This window comes from Sceloporus undulatus, chromosome 8, assembly GCF_019175285.1.
Source record: "Sceloporus undulatus isolate JIND9_A2432 ecotype Alabama chromosome 8, SceUnd_v1.1, whole genome shotgun sequence".
Lineage (NCBI taxonomy): Eukaryota > Metazoa > Chordata > Lepidosauria > Squamata > Phrynosomatidae > Sceloporus > Sceloporus undulatus.
Window position 1 is genome coordinate 36,370,172 of NC_056529.1, and position 18,363 is coordinate 36,388,534.

The window sequence follows — 18,363 nt, forward strand, 5'->3', positions numbered from 1 at the left end:
CCCCCCCCCAAAACGAAACTGAAATAGCTTTCCTAGAAAAGCAGGGTAGAAGATCACGAAAAGTTTGCTTGCTGAAAAGTCAGCTATGACTGGTAAACAAACAAGACTTCCATATCCTCAAAGTGCTCCTTGCGAAATGAAAGAGACAGGATCCTAAGAGCAGCATCCAAACTTACAACCAGGGAGGCGCCTGTGCTGGGAAAGGCCCCAGGATTTCCACTTCATCTTCATTGGACTGGCAACAACTCCAATCGTAACACTTCTGACAACAATTCCGGCAAGTCCATCTGCACAGTAAGAGATCGGAGATTCTAGACAATAGGCCCTGGGGCCGTTGGAAAACAGAAAGCAAAAATTACAACCAATTGAATAAAGGCAGAAATAAACACGCTTGTAAATTATATGTACAGCTCAGATTGCAAGTGTTGAGGTGGAGAGGGAGAAAGAGAGAGAGAGAGGGAGGAAAGAGAAAAGGTAGAAGTGTTTCTACTAATTTATATTTCAATAGATCTGGAATTCTATTTTTTCCAGTGATATAAAAGATGAAATTACAAGGTAGTCATTAGCACACTCCCACTTGAAGCTGGAAAGGGGAAAAATAATCCACTTTGTGAGTTGTGTATTTTTGTGGGTTTTTTGGGCTATGTGGCCATGTTCTAGAAGAGTTTATTCTTGACGTTTCGCCAGCATCTGTGGCTGGCATCTTCAGAAAATGCTGGCATGGAAGAGAGTGGGGTGTGTGTGTGTGTGTGTGTGTGTGTGTGTGTATTGTGTGACCCTCTTCCATGCCAGCATTCTCTGAAGATGCCAGCCACAGATGCTGGCAAAACATCAGGAAGAAAATCTTCTAGAACATGGCCACATAGTCTGAAAAACCCACAAAAAGCTATGGACGCCGGCCATGAAATCCTTCAAATTCACACCAGAGTATGGTGTTTTGTGAATTAATAGACAGGAATCTCTGGATTATGTGCTGCCTTTTCACCATGGTTCTTTCACCCCAGTCCTCCTAATTTGTACATGGTCTAGGTTTTAAACTCTGTTAATATTCTAAATTATTCAACCTTTAAATTATTTGATTATTCAATATATTTTTAGAAGATTTATATTACCTTTATTGTTCTAAATTTAAATGGCTTGAACTGATTTATTAAGTGACTCGCAAATTTTCTAATATAGAGCAGGTTGCACATAATTTAATTAACAGATATGAGTATGAGCCTGCTTGGGTTTTAAAATCATTGGGGAGGTTGTTTTCTTTGTCCTGCCACTTTTACAGATTGCAAAACCTTCTTCCAAGGACGGCTTAGGATGCTTGTTCCCATTCCTTCCACTAACAGGCAAAGATCTTTCTATCCAGGCAAGCATTTGGCAATTAACTGGCTGATGATAGTATAACTTGTTGTACTTTACCTTTATTTGTTAATTATGTGAAGTGCCTTGGGAGAAAATTGGGACTATAAACAGAAGGAAGGAAGGAAGATGAAGCAGGGCAAAATGAAGTGTGAATGACTGCAAAGCAAAGTCGATCAAAGTAAAGTATGGCAGAGCAGAAGTTCGGGATGCAGCACTTTGGACAGCTCCAAAAGGAGCTCAACCCAGAGGTTCAGAGACTGAATCCACAGCGCAAAAAATTAAAGCAGTTTGATGTCATTTTAACTGTCATGGCTTAATCCCGTTGGATTCTGAGATTTGTAGTTTGGTGAGGTGTTCAGCCTTGTCTCCAAACTACAAATCCCAGCATACTGTAAAGTCATGGCAGTTAAAGTAGTGTCGAACTGCTTTATTTCTGCACAGTGGATACATTCAGGGAAGCAAGAGGGAAATGCTGCTTCAGCAACAGGCAACTCGTATTCACATAGAGCTCCAGAACAATACGGATTGCTAGCTTCCCTTTCTCTTCAACAAACACCGACTTACATAATGCTAGAGAAACCTCTCAGACCAGAATCCTTGGAATGGGAAAGATGCTGGAAATCTGGATTACCCTTGTGCTTGAATTTTCAGGGCAATGGGAACATTAAAGGTTGGGTCTGTGGGCAGTTCCTTCTCAGTGCTTCAAAAGTTATGTTTGCCAGCCAGGAGAATGCAAGGAGAATTAAGCCATTAAAGTAACTTTCCCGAGCTCCATCCTTTTGCAAGGAATTTCCTTTGATTTACATTTTAGCACAAATCAAATTAATTCACAGTAACATGCAAAGAGGAACATCCTTTTGGTTTTCATTCTTCTCTGAATTTTGAAATGCTATCCTTTGTTTGTTTTTTTCTTTACTCCTCCCTCCCTTTTTTATATTAGAAATCCTCAAACATGTTATCTGATGTTCAAAAGAAATGCTATCCTTTGTTCAAAAAAAAGGCATAGGTCGGGGAGAAATGCAAGAAAAATGCATTCATTTAAGAGAATAATGTGAATAATAATAATACTCAGGATCACAGTGTGTGTGTATGTATGTGTGTGTACACACACACACACACACACACATCCACTCTCTGAAGATGCCAGCCACAGATGCTGGTGAAACATCAGGAATATACTCTTCTAGAACATGGCCACATAGCCCAAAAAACCCACAAAAAACTAATAATAATAATAATAATAACACCCAATCCCACCCCCCCTTAAAATACAATTAAACCATTTACTATTAAAACATACTTTAATTAATAACAACAATAAACAATAAACAGTGACTATAGCAAAATCAGGGGTCAACAACTAGTTTTTCATTTTGGTGTCCGGGTGTCTATTCAGGAAAGGCCTTCTGGAAGAGATCCGTCTTAACAGCAACGTGCATGTTAAGCTTGTGTAGGAAAAGGATGGAATGTAAAAGGAAACAGAGAAAACAAAGCAGACATCCCTTTAGCTTTCTGATCCCGTCTTATGAAGCCATGGTCCCTCCTCTTTCAAGATATGGAGTTGGACCAAGCCCTGCCAATCTCCCACCTTCTGTTGTTCTGGGGGATGCCCTAAAGAGGTAATGGAATGTTTCTGTTTTATTCATAGAATCATAGAATAATAGAGTTGGAAGAGACCCCAAGGGCCATCCAGTCCAACCCCCTTCTGCCATGCAGGAAATCTAAATCAAAGCATCCCCGACAGATGGCCATCCAGCCTCTGTTTAAAGACCTCCAAGGAAGGAGTCTCCACTACATTCCAAGGGAGTTTGTTCCACTGTTGAACAGCCCTTACTCTCAGGAGGTTCCTTCCTAATGTTGAGGTGGAATCTCTTTTCCTCTACCTTACATCCATTGTCCCGGGTCCTGTTCTCTGAAGCAGCAGAAAACAAGCTTGCTCCCTCCTCAATATGACATCCCTTCAAGTATTTAAACAGGGCTATCATATCACCTCTTAGCCTTCTCCAGGCTAAACATCCCCAGCTCCCTAAGTCGTTCTTCATAGGACATGGTTTCCAGACCCCTCCTTCACCATCTTAATCACCCTTTTTTTAACACATGGTGAGAGGGACATATGGCATAACCTTTGCCTTCTGCTTTTGTACAATTGCTTCTGCTTTAAGGGTAACACCATATATGGTAAGAAGAGGAACAGAGTGTGCACATTGCATGCAGCCAAATACCTGCTGACAGGACTGATAAGCAGGACAGACTAATCAGAAAAGTTACACGTAGGCATTGTGAAACAAAAAGACTATAAAATGCTTGTGCCTGTGCCAAAGGGCGCGACAGTTTGTTTAACACTATTTTGGTGTGCTGTCGCCTCAGCTGAATAAACTGCGTTTTTGCTTCGGACTTCTTTGGTCTTCTGTGTCTTCACTTAAGGGTTCCCCTTTCAAATGAACTTTTGAGGGTGCTTCCCTAACAATGGCTCCAGTTTCTCCACTTCCTTTTTAAATTGTGGTGCCCAGAACTGGACACGGTATTCCAGGTGGGGCCTGACCAGAGCAGAATAGAGTGGGACTATTACTTCCCTTGATCTAGACACTATACTTCTTTTGATTTGCAAGAGATTTACATGCACCAAGATGTTCATCCAAATTCTCCCCCAAAACCCGAAGGCTAGAAACTTTTTTCAGAAAGTGAAAGGTGAGATTTGCAATCTAATCGCTGTTGTTGTTAATTACCTGGAGTCAAAATGATCAAAACTAGCCAGTCACAGATTTGTTGGCAAAGACAAAGTGTGTGACCTGCTTTTTTCTTAACAAAAATGACCTTTAATAAACCAGTGCAATTCAGTAACAAAGAGGCCGGCCATGCCTTTCACAAAACTCAGAAAATCAAAGGCAGATGAAGCAAGGCAAGCAGACTGAAAAGCACTACCATTTTCTGCACAGAGTGAGGCAAGAGGAGAAGGAATGAATCATCAGATTAACTCACCTCATTTATTGGTTCCAACTGTCCTTTTAGATATCCGTGACAAAGCAAAGGGGAAGAAAAAAGAGGAAGGGGAGAGATTCATATCTGATCTAGATTACAATGACCAATAATTCTATTTCTAGGACACTTTTTATTCCATTTCTCTGACATTTTTCTTTAAAAAGAGAGAGACACAACAACTATGTTACAGTTAAAATACACTATACTGGATATTGATCTAGCAAATCTGCATTCCTTTTTAGCTTTCCTGTGAACCACAATAGAGGTTTTTCAACTTGTAACCTCCTTAGCTAGCTCAGAATGTGTACTTTCTACCCATCAGGACCTTGTATCGCGTACTGGAAAGACTCAAGTCACCTCTTTTTGTAGCCTGGCTTTCAGTATTGGAAAGACAGCATGGCCAGTGGTTAAAATGTCAGAATAGGACTGGTGAGACCCACAGTTTCATATCTCTGGGGTCTTTAAACCTGCAGAGGTAGACTTCAGGCTTGCAATACCTACTTTGGATTAGCATTTGAAGACATAGCCACGTTAGCCTGTAGAATCAGTATGTAGGAGCTCTTGTAGCACCTTTGAAACTAACTAAAGAAAGAACTTGGGTACCAATCAGCAAGTCAAAAATGACATGAAGACAAGCAACAGCAACAATTTAGAATTTTTTGTGGGTTTTTCAGGCTCTGTGGCTATGTTCTAGAAGAGGTTTTTTTCTTCCCTTTCTTTTTCTCTCTTCTAGAACATGGCTTCATATAGCCTGAAAAACCCACACACAAAAATTAGAAATGCTTCCCAGCTCAACTTCAAATTATCTTTAAATTTACCAGCAGAAGACAATCCACTTTCCACCTACCTTTGCCTAAGGCAGTCGCTCTTCTCCCAACATAAGCCCTCCTCTTGTGAGGCTCAGCAGTGCAGGGGACTAGGCCCACTGTCTTAGGAGCTTATCACACGAGAGGAGTTTCTCTTAATTCCAAATGAAAAGAAAGTGGGGCCAGAACGCATTCACGTGAATTCGCTAGTTCAGCCAATTTACGTGAATTCGAATTGCATTATAACTGACTTCCCATTGCCCGAAAATAGCTTGCCATTGCCCAAAATTGCATGTGATCCCCCCTCACGCAATAACATGAAACCCCATGATTGCATTCGGACTGACTTCCCTTTGCCCGAAATTGCGTGTGGTAGGCTATCACGCAATAACGTTAAACCCCATGATTGTGTTCGGATTGCCATTGGATTATACTTCCAATTTCCCTTGTCTGATAATGTCCTTAAGCTCACTAGACCAAGGCAGGGTGCTGATGTCAAATACAGACAAGCAAGCAGGGTCCTTGGCAGATGCTCCAAGGCAATGGCAACCAAAAGCAGAGGGTGCAGTGTGAAGATCATCACCTTTAAGCTGCTGTTCTTGTTTCCCTCATCTGCCTTTGCTAGCCCAATGCAGAAGCCCTGTTCACACTCTTTCTGGGTATCGGACCCTTACAGAAAGCCCAAAATAAAGCTGCTTCGGGTCACTTTGGAGGTATGCTGTTTAAATGTTGCATGCGTCCTATGAGTACGGAAGCCGCACCGAAGCCATAATCTAGTCCTAAGGACTGGAGCGCAGCTTTGGTGCAGCTTCCGGACTCTTCAGACACATGCATCATTTAAACAGCATACCTCCAAAGTGACCCAAAGCAGCTTTATTTTGGCAGTCTGTATGGGGCCCAAAGACCTCTACTCCCCAACAGTTCTGCTCAGAATTGCAGACCTACTTTTGTTTTAAACAGCAATCGCCATTGTATCTTTTTTAAAAAATAGAAAAGCATGGGTTAAATAAGACAGGGCAAGGGCAACAGAAATAAAAAACAAAACCTCATAATGGACAAAGAAGAAGAAAGCAATCTTAAAATATAGGCGCTCAGCAAGAGATAATAAGAACAAATAATAGCTTTATTTTTACCTTGCCTCTCTGTCAGAAAGACTATCCAGGCAGCTTACAATGAAAAGAAAGCATACAATACCCAAAGCAAGAAATAATAAGAAGAATAAAGGCGTTTATAAGACAGTTGGGCACAAGATTCAGCTGAAACACGGAGTAACATAGAAAGAACAGTGCTTGCGTATGTGAGACATCATTTTATTGTAACATTAAGTAATAATAGTAAAAGGGGGATTGAAGTATAAAAACAAACACTGTAGAGAGTCTGAGATATTGTCAACAAATGAATATAATGCTATATATATGGCTTAAGTCTATCATGGGGGTTTTCTTGGGTCTCTTTAGAGCAGGTTTTGCCTTCCTCTGAGGCTGAGAGAGTGTGACTTCTTGCCCAAGGCCACCCAATGGGTTTCATGGCCATACATAGAAGGATGTGTTGTGTATGTTTGTGTGTATTGTGTACCTTTTCTGACTTATGGTGACCCTAAGGCAAGCCTATCATGGGGGTTTCTTGGCAAGATTTGTTCAGAGGGGGTTTGCCATGGCCTTCCCTTGAGGCTGGGAGCCCAAGCTCACCCAAAAGGTTTGCCATTGCCTTCCTCTGAGGCTGAGAGAGTGTGACTTAGTTTTTGTGGGGGGGGGGGGTTGGCTTTGTGGCCATGTTCTAGAAGAGTTTCTTCGTGACGTTTTGCCAGCATCTGTGGCATCTGGCATCTTCAGAGAATGCTGGCATGGAAGAGAGTGGGGTGTGTATGTGTGTATACACACACACACACACACACTGTGTGACCCTCTTCCATGCCAGCATTCTCTGAAGATGCCAGCCACAGATGCTGGCGAAACATCAGGAAGAAAATCTTCTAGAACATGGCCACAAAGCCTGAAAAACCCACAAAAAACTATGAATGCTGACAACGAAAGCCTTCGACTTCACAGAGTGTGACTTCTTGCCCAAGCTCACCAAGTGGGTTTCATGGCAATAAACAGCAGGATATGTGTGTGTGTGTGTGTTGTGTGCCTTCAAGTTGTTTCAGTCCAATGGCAACCCTATCCTGGGGTTTTCTTGGCAAGGGTTCTTGGGGGCGGCATTGCCATGGCCTTCCCCTAAGGCTGAGAGAATGTGACTTTTGTAAAGTCACGTATACATTATACACATACACACAGAGGCTGGATGGCTGTCTGTTAGGGATGCCATCCAAGACTGAGGAATTGGATGCTGTCTTTCTAGAACAGATGACCACACAGTCAGAAAGGAGAAATGTAGTAGTGATGGGCGACTTCAACTATCCTGATATTTGCTAGAAGTCAAACTCAGCAAAATCCTCAAGGCCTAGCAAATTCCTCACTTACCTGGAAGACTATTTCATGGTCCAAAAGGTGGAAGAGGCAACAAGGGGGTCAGCTATTTTGGATCTGATCCTAACCAACAAGGATGACTTGGTTAATGGGGTGCAAGTGGTGGGATCATTAGGTGGAAGTGGCCATGTTCTCCTGGAGTTTGTTATATAATGGAAAGGAGAAGCCAGGCATAGTCAGACACGCATTCTAGACTTTAGGAAAGCTGATTTTAGTAAACTTAGAGAAGTATTGAGGGTGATCCCATGGTCAGAAATACTAAAAGATAAAGGAGTTCAGGACGGATGGGAGTTTCTCAAAAGAGAGATACTGAAGGCACAATTTCAAACAGTTCCAGTCAGAAAGAAAAATGGGAGGTGTCTCAAGAAACCAGGATGGATGACTAAGGAACTTTCAACTTCACAAAAAAGGAATTCAAAGAAATAGCAGGCATGTGCAGGGGTAAAGTCAGAAAAGCTAAAGCGCAGAATGAACTCAGGCTTGCTAGAGAGGTTAAGAACAATAAAAAGGGCTTTTTTGGATATGTCCGCAGCAAAAGGAAGGAGAAGGAAACAGTAGGGCCACTGTGTGGAGAAGATGGCAAAATGCTAACAGAAGACAGAGAAAAGGCAGAATTACTCAACACCTTCTTTGCCTCAGTCTTCTCAGAAAAGGCAAAGGGTGCTCAACCTGAGGATAATGGAGCAGAGGACAGAATAGGGGAATTTCAGCACAGAGTAAGTAAAGAGATAGTAGAGGAACACCTTGTTAATCTAAATGAATTTAAGTCTCCAGGACCAGATGAACTACATCCAAGGGTACTAAAAGAACTGGCAAATGTAATATTGGAGCCTGGAAAACAGGAGAAGTCCCAGCAGACTGGCGGAGGGCAAACGTCCCCATCTTCAAAAAGGGGAAAAAAGAGGATCCCAACAATTATCGTCCAGTTAGTCTGACATCGATACCAGGAAAGATTCTATGATTCTATGCTTTGATGGAGAGTTCCTGCATGGTTGGACTGGATCAGGGCCCTTTTTGGGGTCTGTCTTCCAGCTCTAGGATTCTAGGATCAGGAAGTTGCAATGAGAAAATGGTGTTAGAGGAAAAGGAAGAGTGCGTTATTTACATTGTTCATATGACAATGTAAATAAAATATCCAAAGTAAATAGACAAAGCAATATATATATAACAAATCAGAACTGCAGAGGAGAAGGGAAAAGTGAAAAGTGGCTTTGGTTAATATGTTCTCTCTGGGAATCTCTAGGTCCTCCAGTGGTCAAGTTGAGCCAAAAGTCTCCCTGAGGGACCTAGAGATGCCTAGAGTGGACCCTCCGCTAGGCCTTTGTAGTTCCTCCAGCGCAACTCTATGGTCAATGTCTGGCAAATGTTGATCACAGAGTCGCCCTGGAGATGCTCAGAGAGGGGTCCTCTCAGGTAAAAACATGGTGCTTTTATCATTTGGGGTTTTCCCACATTCATGAGGGTCCTGTGCCCCTGACCCCAGCCAAAGTGGAGGGAGGGCTTCAGTCTTCAGAGGGAAAACCAGAACCAGAAGCAAAAGGGAAGCCTGGGCGGTCCAGGCTCTTGAGTGCGAATCCTGCTCCGCTTGCTTTTCCCAGCCAGACCCCTCCTGACCCAGCTCTTCTATTCCAGCATCCCACTTTATGGCTACAGTACTTGGGCTGGATGCTCTGGGCCCCACAACAAACTCCATCTCCCAGAATTCCATAGCCTTTGAGCCAGACAACAACTTAAAGCGGGGCCAAAGCGGGTCATATCTCCAATGTGGATGCATCCCTCCTGGGGGGGAGTCTGGTTCCCTCCAAGCCCCACAGGGCCCTCCCTACCTGTAGATACGCCATCTTCCCCTTCCTCTTCCCCTTCCTCTTCCTCCTGCAGCCAGGGCATGGAGGGCGCCGGAGGGGGAGGGCGACCTGCTGCCCAGCTTGCCCAAGGAGGACCCAGACCGGCTCTCCCGCCCTCTTCCCCGGACTGAAGAAGGAGACGCCTCCCCCGCGGGGCTGGAAGGCAAGGCAAGGCAAGGAGGGAGGACTGGTCAAGAGGCCTCAGCGCCCCTCGCTCTCTGCCAGCCCAGCCCTACCCTCGGTTTGGAGGCTGTGGTCTGCACCAGGGACACCCCCTGGCCCTAACCCCCCCCCCGGGATAAAGTCCATAGGGTCCCGGACCCCCAAGGGCCATCCAGTCCGCCATGCAGAAACTCTCCATCAAAGCTCCCCCAACAGATGGCCATCCAGCCTCTGTTTAAAGACCTCCAAGGAAGGAATCCTAGAACTGGGAGAGACCTCAAGAGCCATCTATCTATCTATCTATCTATCTATCTATCTATCTATCTATCTATCTATCTATCTATCTATCCATCCACCTATCTATCTCCATCATCTATCTATCTACCTACCTGTTTATCTCCATCATCTGTCTATCCACCTACCGTACCTATCTCTGTCATCTATCTATCTATCTGTCTATCTATCTATCATCTATCTATCTCATAGAATCATAGAATCGTAGAGTTGGAAGAGACCACAAGGGCCATCCAGTCCAACCCCATTCTGCCATGCAGGAACTCTCAGTCAAAGGATCCCCATTGACATGATATGGCCATCCAGCCTCTGTTTAAAGACCTCCAAGGAAGGAGACTCCACCGCAGTCTCCGAGGAAGGAGTGTGTTCCACTGCCCTTACTGTCAGGAAGTTCCTCCTAATGTTGAGGTGGAATCTCTTTTCCTGCAGCTTGCATCCATTGCTCCATTGGGTCCTAGTCTCTGGAGCAGCAGAAAACAAGCTTGCTCCCTCCTCAATATGACATCCCTTCAAATATCTAAACAGGGCTATCATATCACCTCTTAACCTTCTTTTCTCCAGGCTAAACATCCTCAGCTCCCTAAGTCCTTCCTCATAGGGCATGGTTTCCAGACCCTTCACCATTTTAGTTGCCCTCCTTTGGACACATGGCTCCAGTTTCTCAACATGTTTTTTGAATTGTGTTGCCCAGAACTGGACACAGTATTCCAGGTGGGGCATTTGCCACTCCAGGTGAGAAATATTTTGGCACCCCTGTCGTCCCTCATAATTACTTTCACCCCATGATTTCCGCTGTTTCGTTTGTTGAAGCTAACCATGACATAAAACTTAGGTTCCAATCTCTCATCATAGTACTGAGAGTTAGTCAAAAAGCCAATTCAGTTTTTACAGGTTAAAGACTTTTTTACCACTGTTTGGAATGCAGTTTCCATTAAAAAACAACAACACAGAAATGCAGGAAACTAATATTTTTAATGCAAAACCATAAAAAACAATATATCAACAGGTGGTTATTATTTCTGATTTCTGATTACGAAATGATAAAAGACATAGGAATGTAATAATACAGTACTCACCTAAACAAGTAAAACTTCCTCTTTATTTAAAACTTGTTGTAAGAATGCAACACAGTATTAAACGTACCAGGCAAACATTCAAAATCAAATCAGTTTCTTTGTTGTAATCAGTAAGCGCAAGACGACTGGCGACTGGCATTGCGTGTTGTGGTACTAAGGGTAAGGCGGGTTTAGGAGCGGCCAGAGGAGAGGGGGCTGTTGACCTTGAGGTTACATTCAAGGCGCATGCGGAAGGTGGATGATGTACCATGTGACCGTACCACAGACACGGGGAGAGCGCACATTTACGTTTTGGCCATTGTACAAAGAAACCATCATACCGTAGCTTGCTTTCATGGCACTTGCTGTAATGCGTTTTCACTTTAATATTGTTTAATTATGGAAAAAATGTATATGCAAAAAAGCTGCCAAACCGCCCCTAAATTTTGCTGCCCTAGGCAGCTGGCTAGTTCGCCTATATGGATGAGCCAAACCTCAGATCCCACCGCTCTCCAATGGCCACCCAGTCCAACCCCATTCCACCATGCAGGAACTCACCATCAAAGCTCCCCCAACAGATGGCTAGCCAGCCTCTGCTTAAAGATATCCAAGGAAGGAATCATAGAATTGGAAGAGACCTCAAGGTCCGTCCAGTCCGACCTCCTGCCATGCAGAAACTCTCCATCAAAGCATCCCCAACAGATGGCCATCCAGCCTCTGAAGACCTCCAAGGAAGGAGACTCCACTACACTCCGAGGGAGTTTGTTCCACTGTCGAACAGCCCTTACTCCTAATGTTGAGGTGGAATTTGTTTTCCTGCAGTTTGCATCCATTGTTGTGTCTTATTCTCTGAAGCAGCAGAAAACAAGCTTGTTCCCTCTTTAATATGACATCCCTTCAAGTATTTAAACAGGGCTATCTATCACTTCTTAACCTTCTCTTCTCCAGCCTGAACACCCCCAGCTCCCTAATAAGTTCTTCATAGGGATTCATGGATTCCAGACCCTTCACCAGAAGAACCCCACCACACTCTGAGGTGTTTCTTTGAATTCATACATAGTGAACATTTGGTTGAAATGTGATATTTTAAAAAGATGATGATGATGATGATGATGATGATGATGATGATGATGATGATGATATATTTTAAATCAAATGTTTAATATTTCCCTCCCTCCCCCCCAAAAAAATATCAAATTTTGAAATATGCAATTTGCAATGTGAAACAATCCTGGGGCCTCTCCTTTCTCCTCCCACTGAGGTTGATCCCACTCCCACCACTTCTTCAAGCATTCTAAAGGGAAGCAGGTGAATGCTCCAGCCCTTTTAAAAACATCACGACAGTGGAACACACTCCTTCCTCGGAGTGTAATGGAATCTCCCTCCTTGGAGGTCTTTAAGCAGAGGCTGGATGGCCATCTGTCGGGGATGCTTTGATTTGGATTTCCTGCATGGCAGAATGGGGTTGGACTGGATGGCCCTTGTGGTCTCTTCCAACTCTATTCTTCTATGATTCTATGTATACATAAATACATTTAAGTTGTGCATATGATATTGTCATTTGAAGGTATAATTTTAATTATCCCTCCCTCCAGTCCATCTGCCTTGGTCCAGGCCTTGGAGGTAGAGAGGAACTGCTGGACCTCTTACCCTTTCCCTCCACCACTCCCTTCTCCTTTTGTGTCGTGTCTTTTTAGATTGTAAGCCCGAGGGAAGGGAACCGTCTAACTAAAAAGATTGTGTAAATTTACAGCGCTTCATAAATAAAGGTTAATAATAATAATAATAATAATAATAATAATAATAATTTTGCTGGTTGTTCATGTCACAACTATTAGCATGACATTCAGCAGTATATGTATGGGAACTACAATTTACGAGTAACATAAGTACAAAAACCAGTGGACTATGTCTTTTTTGAATTAACAATCATCATTAAAAATGGACCTGCGATTCCATTTCCATACACAAAGGACTTACACTTTGTATCGGCATCCTCACACACCAATGGCGCACACACACACACACGTCTGTCCCTGGCTATCCACTCCTCCAAATGCATCTGAGGCAATGAGAAGATCAACTACAGTATATATCTGCGTATAAACTGACCTCATGTATAAGTCAAGGGAAGGTTTTAGGACTAAAACCATAGATTTTGATGTGACTCATGGATAAGCCAAGGGTAAAACGTAGTGGAAGAGAGGGTTTTAACACTGGATTGAGAAGGAAGGAAGTGGGGGGGGGGGGGGGGGGTTGTTTGGTGGTCAGAGAGATCCAAAGGAGGAGGAGGAGGAGGAGGATGCGTAGAGTTTTTTATCATCGGATTGGGAAGTGGAGGATGATGGGGGTAGTCAGGGAAAATCCAGAGGAAGAGGAGAAAAGGCTTTAATTTTGGATTGGGAACTGGAGGGATATGGGGTGTTTGGTGGTCAGGGGAAATCTAGAGGAGGAGGAGGAGGAAGAGAAAAGGTCTTAAAATTGGACTGGGAAGTGAAGAAAGTGGAGGGAAATAGCATGTCTGGTGGTCATAGAGATTCAGAGGAGGAGGAGGAGGAGGAGGAGGAGGATGGGGATGGAGACCCTCCACTCCCAGAAACTCGGTCTGCCCTCCCGATTCTTTTGGGCACCCACAAGATTGTGGGCTGCCTCCTGCCGCTGCCATCAAACTGGCAAGGTTTAGTTTGTCAACAGACTGGGAGTGCGGTGGCACACAGGGTCTTCCTCAGGGCTGCACCAGGTCGGTGGCCCCTATATATTTCCCCACTGGCCGAGCTTTCCCCAAAGGGGGGTCCGGCAGCAGAGAGGAAGGTAAGTTCAGGAGCCCCGCTACAGCCCCCCTGCCCCCCCTGGGAGATGGGGGGGGGGGGGCTTGTGGAAATGACAGCCCCCTCCCCCGTTTGATACCTAACTTTGCATTGTTCCCGCTTTAATGTGCTTTTAACTCCTTGTTGGGCTCTGTGTGTGATAACCATTAGCAAATGGGCTTGCTTTTCCAGGATGCCAGCACTTTAACCATTTTTGGGATGGAAGCACGTGGTCCCTGTGTGAAAAAGTCCTATGATTCTAAGATCCTACTATTGCTGACTGGCATATCATATAGACAACACATAACAAAGTATTAAAAAGCTGCACTGGCTGCCAATTTGCTACTACTGGTCTGGTAAAATAAAATAATAACTAACATTTATTGCAAAGGATCTCAATAACTGAAGGCATACCTTTCCATAGATGTGCATACCTGAAGTTTGAGTTCTGTCGTGGGAACAATACAATGTGTGAGGGAGCTGTGGCACCCTGACTATGGCATGCCCTCCCCATGGAACCCCAATTAACATCAAGGTTTGGAACTTACATTATATTACATGCGCAAGCACATGGTTTTTAATTATCGTAATCCTTTAAGCTGCTTTAACTTGTTGTCAAGTGTAATATGTACGTAAGTCAGAAGCAACCTGAAGGCATGCAACAACAATCCTGTGTAAGCTATTTTAATTGTTTTCAGTTGTTTCTTTATTTCTATGCTGCCCAGGAATACCATGAAAAATGGTAGGATAGAAACTGTTAAAAATAATACGTAAATAATACTGCATAGCACCTTGGAAGAAAGTGCTAGGGAAGGATGGCTTTGCAATGTCTTTTGCATTTTTCTCAGAGTTCCTAGGGTACAATATTTGTGTTGGCCACTTGGGAGATATCATTTTGCTGCATTTTCCAATGGCACAAAACTGTCGCCCCTCTGCTTTTGCAGGGGGTCTGTTCCAGACACACACACACACACTGAAAAAAAATGAAAACTCACATATATTCAAGACCCATTGGCTTGAATGGCTGTGTGCTCCGGTGCGTGCGCCATGGGCACTCATGCCATTTTAGCCAATGGGGCTCACCCCTCCATGAAAAATTGGGACCATGGACTTCGAGTCCGTGAAAACGGAGAGGCAGCTGTAACAACAGTTCAACTTTATGCATTAGTAATGGGTAACTTTTGAATTACTTTTCTAGACTACAAAAAGAATAACAAGTAAGGTGTTTAGTGATAGAAATACTGTAATAAGTAAATTCACTCTTTCCTTTTTTTTAAAAAAAACCCTTCAAAATGCTATGATTTCTCCATGGCTGAGTTTAGGTTTTGTTTTTTCAAGCAGGACTTGTTTGGAGAAAAATGGGCATTACTCTTCCCATGCATGCTTGGACATAACCTCCTCCATCCATCTTGTCCATCAGTTCAATCTTTACCTCACTTCAGTTATCATTTCTGTCAAGTCCAGTGGCCATGGTAGCTGGGAGATTCTTCGATCTGTAGTTCCCCTAGAAAATTATCTCGTGCTGGAGTTCCCCTAGTTATTATCCCGTGCTTTTTCAGGCAGGAAAAAGCCACAAAATAAACAGTATCTTTAATGTTGTAACTGTTCTCTAACTCAACAGAATCTTTGACTTCTCCTTCCCAATAATTTGTACTGCAATTTCTCAAAGCCCTACATATGTATGCCTACTCAGTAGTGAGTCCTATTCATTGCAATACAGCTTACTCATAGGGAAGTGTGTGGCAGGAATCCCATGATGGTATTTAGACCAAAAGCTTAGGATTGTTTACACTACCCTCCTGTAAGCTGATTCCTAAAGCTTTCATTACCCCCATCCAACCCACCTACTACTAACACCTAGGGAGGGCTCCAGGTAGAGCATTGGTGGCAAAAGATCTCTATTTCTTTCCTCAATCACGTTCTTCCTAGTTCTACCTGGAGATGCCAAATACTGAACTCTGGATCCTCTGCATGCAAAGCACTCTACCCCTGAGCTATAGTTAGTTCTCAAAACAATGGCAAACTTATAAGGTGCTGTTTTTGGCTAACGCAAGAAGAGGCTTTCAGCTCAGTTCCCCAAAGCCTAATCCCAGATTCTGATTTGAATGCTGTAATTTACTCACATAGATATAACCTCTGAGCATGAGCAGAATGTCTCTCATTCCCACCAGGCAGCTATGTTTTGGGAAAGATGAAGTTGGGTCTTTGTGGGAATAAGAGCAACAATAAAGTGAGGCAAAACAAAGACAAAGATACTTTTTCCTTTCCCCCTTTCCTTCTCCAAAGACACAAGTGTTGCAATTCCCCCTCTCCTTCCACTCTCTAGAAACACACATTAGAAACAATTTGCCACAGTTCTAGGTCAGAGTGAGTACTCACAATGCCAGTTCTTTCAAGCACAGAAGACATCTAGAGATCTCTGTCCCGGAAGCCAAGGCGGAGGCACAAAATAAGCATGCTTCTCTGATTTGGCTGAGTGCTTTTTGCATAACTGAGCATGCTCATGCCTTGCCTTTCTCTCTCACACATAGAAAGAAGGGTATGCATGTTTCAGACAAGTATCTTTCCTCATACAGACACATGCAAGAACAGGAGAGGGCCAGCAACTCCACTGCATTTCCTGGGTTCCTCCTCACAGCTCTCCAAAGTCAGAACTATGTGTGTGTATGTATGTGTGTGTGAATATGGACATCACCAGTTCTACATTGAGGCAGAAGGAATGGTTGCTTTCAGTGGCAAAGGCCAAGTGGTGGCAGCAAGATGTTAGAGAGCAGACTGTGTGTGGAGTATGGTGAGCCCTGTGCCAGCATTGAGGTCCATTCCTCCTATTTTCATTGCATGCCAACCCAGAAAGCTGTATAGATGTCTCTCTCTTCTGGAAGAGAGGGATTATTTTTCAGCCTGTCACTTGCCATGTGATTTCTGAATACACACTCATATACCAAAATTTTTTCTTACATTTGGCAAGCAGTACATTCTCCCATCTTAGTTATGCGGGAGATATCAACAGCACCATGTGTATTGTTAGTTTCTTGGATCCTTTTCTCTCAGTACATGTTTGCTTGAAATATGCTTTTTTAAAAAAAAATAATCAGTTTAAATCCTCAGTGATGTTATCTGGAGGAAGCATCTCCTGGAAGCGGAAGCATCCATCTGTCTGTTGGCAGGAAAGCTTGCCAAAGAGCAACACATGGGAGAGTCAATGCAAGAGACTGAAGAGATAGAATGGAGGGGGGGGGGCACTTATTAAAAACCAAATGAGAACAATTGCCCTTGCACAAATTCTCACAAAATATATGGAGAATGACCAGGTCAATGCAATTCTATGTACCACACAGTTGGTATTCAGTTGCATCCAATCCAATAAAGTGATGTGCTGCATTCGTAACAGAAGAACACTGGAAGCAAACTATCTGATACTTAATATGCTCTAGCTAAATACTGGAAAGATTATCTTTTTGAACTGCAGCTTCCAGACTTCCCCAGTCAACACTGGTTTTCTGTGTCCACTTTGCTTGGGTAAGAGCTTAAAATTTTAAAGTGGGAGCCATTTCTTTTGGTCACTGGGAGGAGGAGGAGCTAGAAGCCTCATTATACAGAACTGCTGCTAGAGGCACAGGCCTAACGGCGTGCAAATTTTTCTTTTCGTATTCATGTTTATTTTTTATAGTCAAGGAGGGTTTGGAGTACAGAGGAGAAGGTCACCTGGGCTGCTGTGCTGGAGGACATCTCCTTCAATTTTACACTTTACTTTTCACTACTCCCTTAAGGGGCTTGTGGGGACATGCTCAGAGGAAGTGAGCCAGACTTGCCTCTGGAAGGAGCTAGTAGCCAGGAGCTCTGTACATAACTAGAGTTCCAGTTGGTTGAGCTCACTAACAACGTTTGGGGACAAAGGCCAGGCCCACAGAGGTTCTTTGCATTGGTGTTTAACAGAGGAAGCCTACAGTCTTATTCAGTGCCTCCTTAAGACTTTTCAGTATGGACACTGAAGGACCTGCTGCAGTCAGTTGCAACACTTGTGGGATGTTTGTCTTCTTGCCCACAGATGTGGAGAACTTCACCTGCACCAAGTGCAAGTTCTCTTAGAAGAGAAAGTACAGCAGCTGGAGGCTCAGGTAGCTACACTTCAGCATCATAGGGAACAAGAGGTTTTTCTGACCAGAACGGACCAGACGGTCTTGGACGGGAAACACACAGAGAAAGTTGCTGGGAAGAAGGAGGTCACTTCACACACAACAGAAGTAGATAGTTGGAGGAATGTCACACACAGAAGTAGGGAAACCAGGGAAGCTGCAGAATTGATTTGAATCTCTATTATCAAGGATGATGAGGAACAGCAGCAGGGACTGACTTTGGGGACAGAGCAAGGGACCCTGAGAGTTCCACCAGAGAGAACAGCTGCTGCTAAGCCTCGGAGGAGGCGTGTGGTGTTCGTGGGGACTCCTTGCTGAGGGGTACCAAAGCAGTGGTTTGTGGGCCTGACAAGATGTCTCGGGAGGTGTACTATCTCCCTGGGGCAAAGATCCATGATGTGACAGAGAGGCTGACAAGACTTGTCAAGTCCACTGTCTGTCACCCCTTTCTTTTGG

The 18,363-nt window shown here is 43.7% G+C and overlaps 1 protein-coding gene across 8 annotated transcripts in view; it reads right to left on the reverse strand.

Moving 5' to 3' along the window:
- SYT17 (synaptotagmin 17) overlaps positions 1-16,597 on the reverse strand; it is a 51,430-nt gene extending 34,833 nt beyond the window's left edge. Inside the window, exons 1-3 of one of the 8 annotated variants that reach the window (XM_042480676.1) lie at positions 16,151-16,597; positions 4,336-4,353; positions 177-325 (exon numbers count right to left, since the gene is read on the reverse strand). In XM_042480676.1, coding sequence (XP_042336610.1) covers positions 177-325; positions 4,336-4,353; positions 16,151-16,180 — 197 coding nt within the window. In that variant the 5' untranslated portion in view covers positions 16,181-16,597. Of the gene's footprint in view, positions 1-176; positions 326-4,335; positions 4,359-9,435; positions 9,560-16,150 lie in introns of those variants that run through there. The other 7 variants (XM_042480678.1, XM_042480680.1, XM_042480677.1 and 4 more) reach the window with 7 other exon arrangements.
- Positions 16,598-18,363: the final 1,766 nt, after the last annotated feature.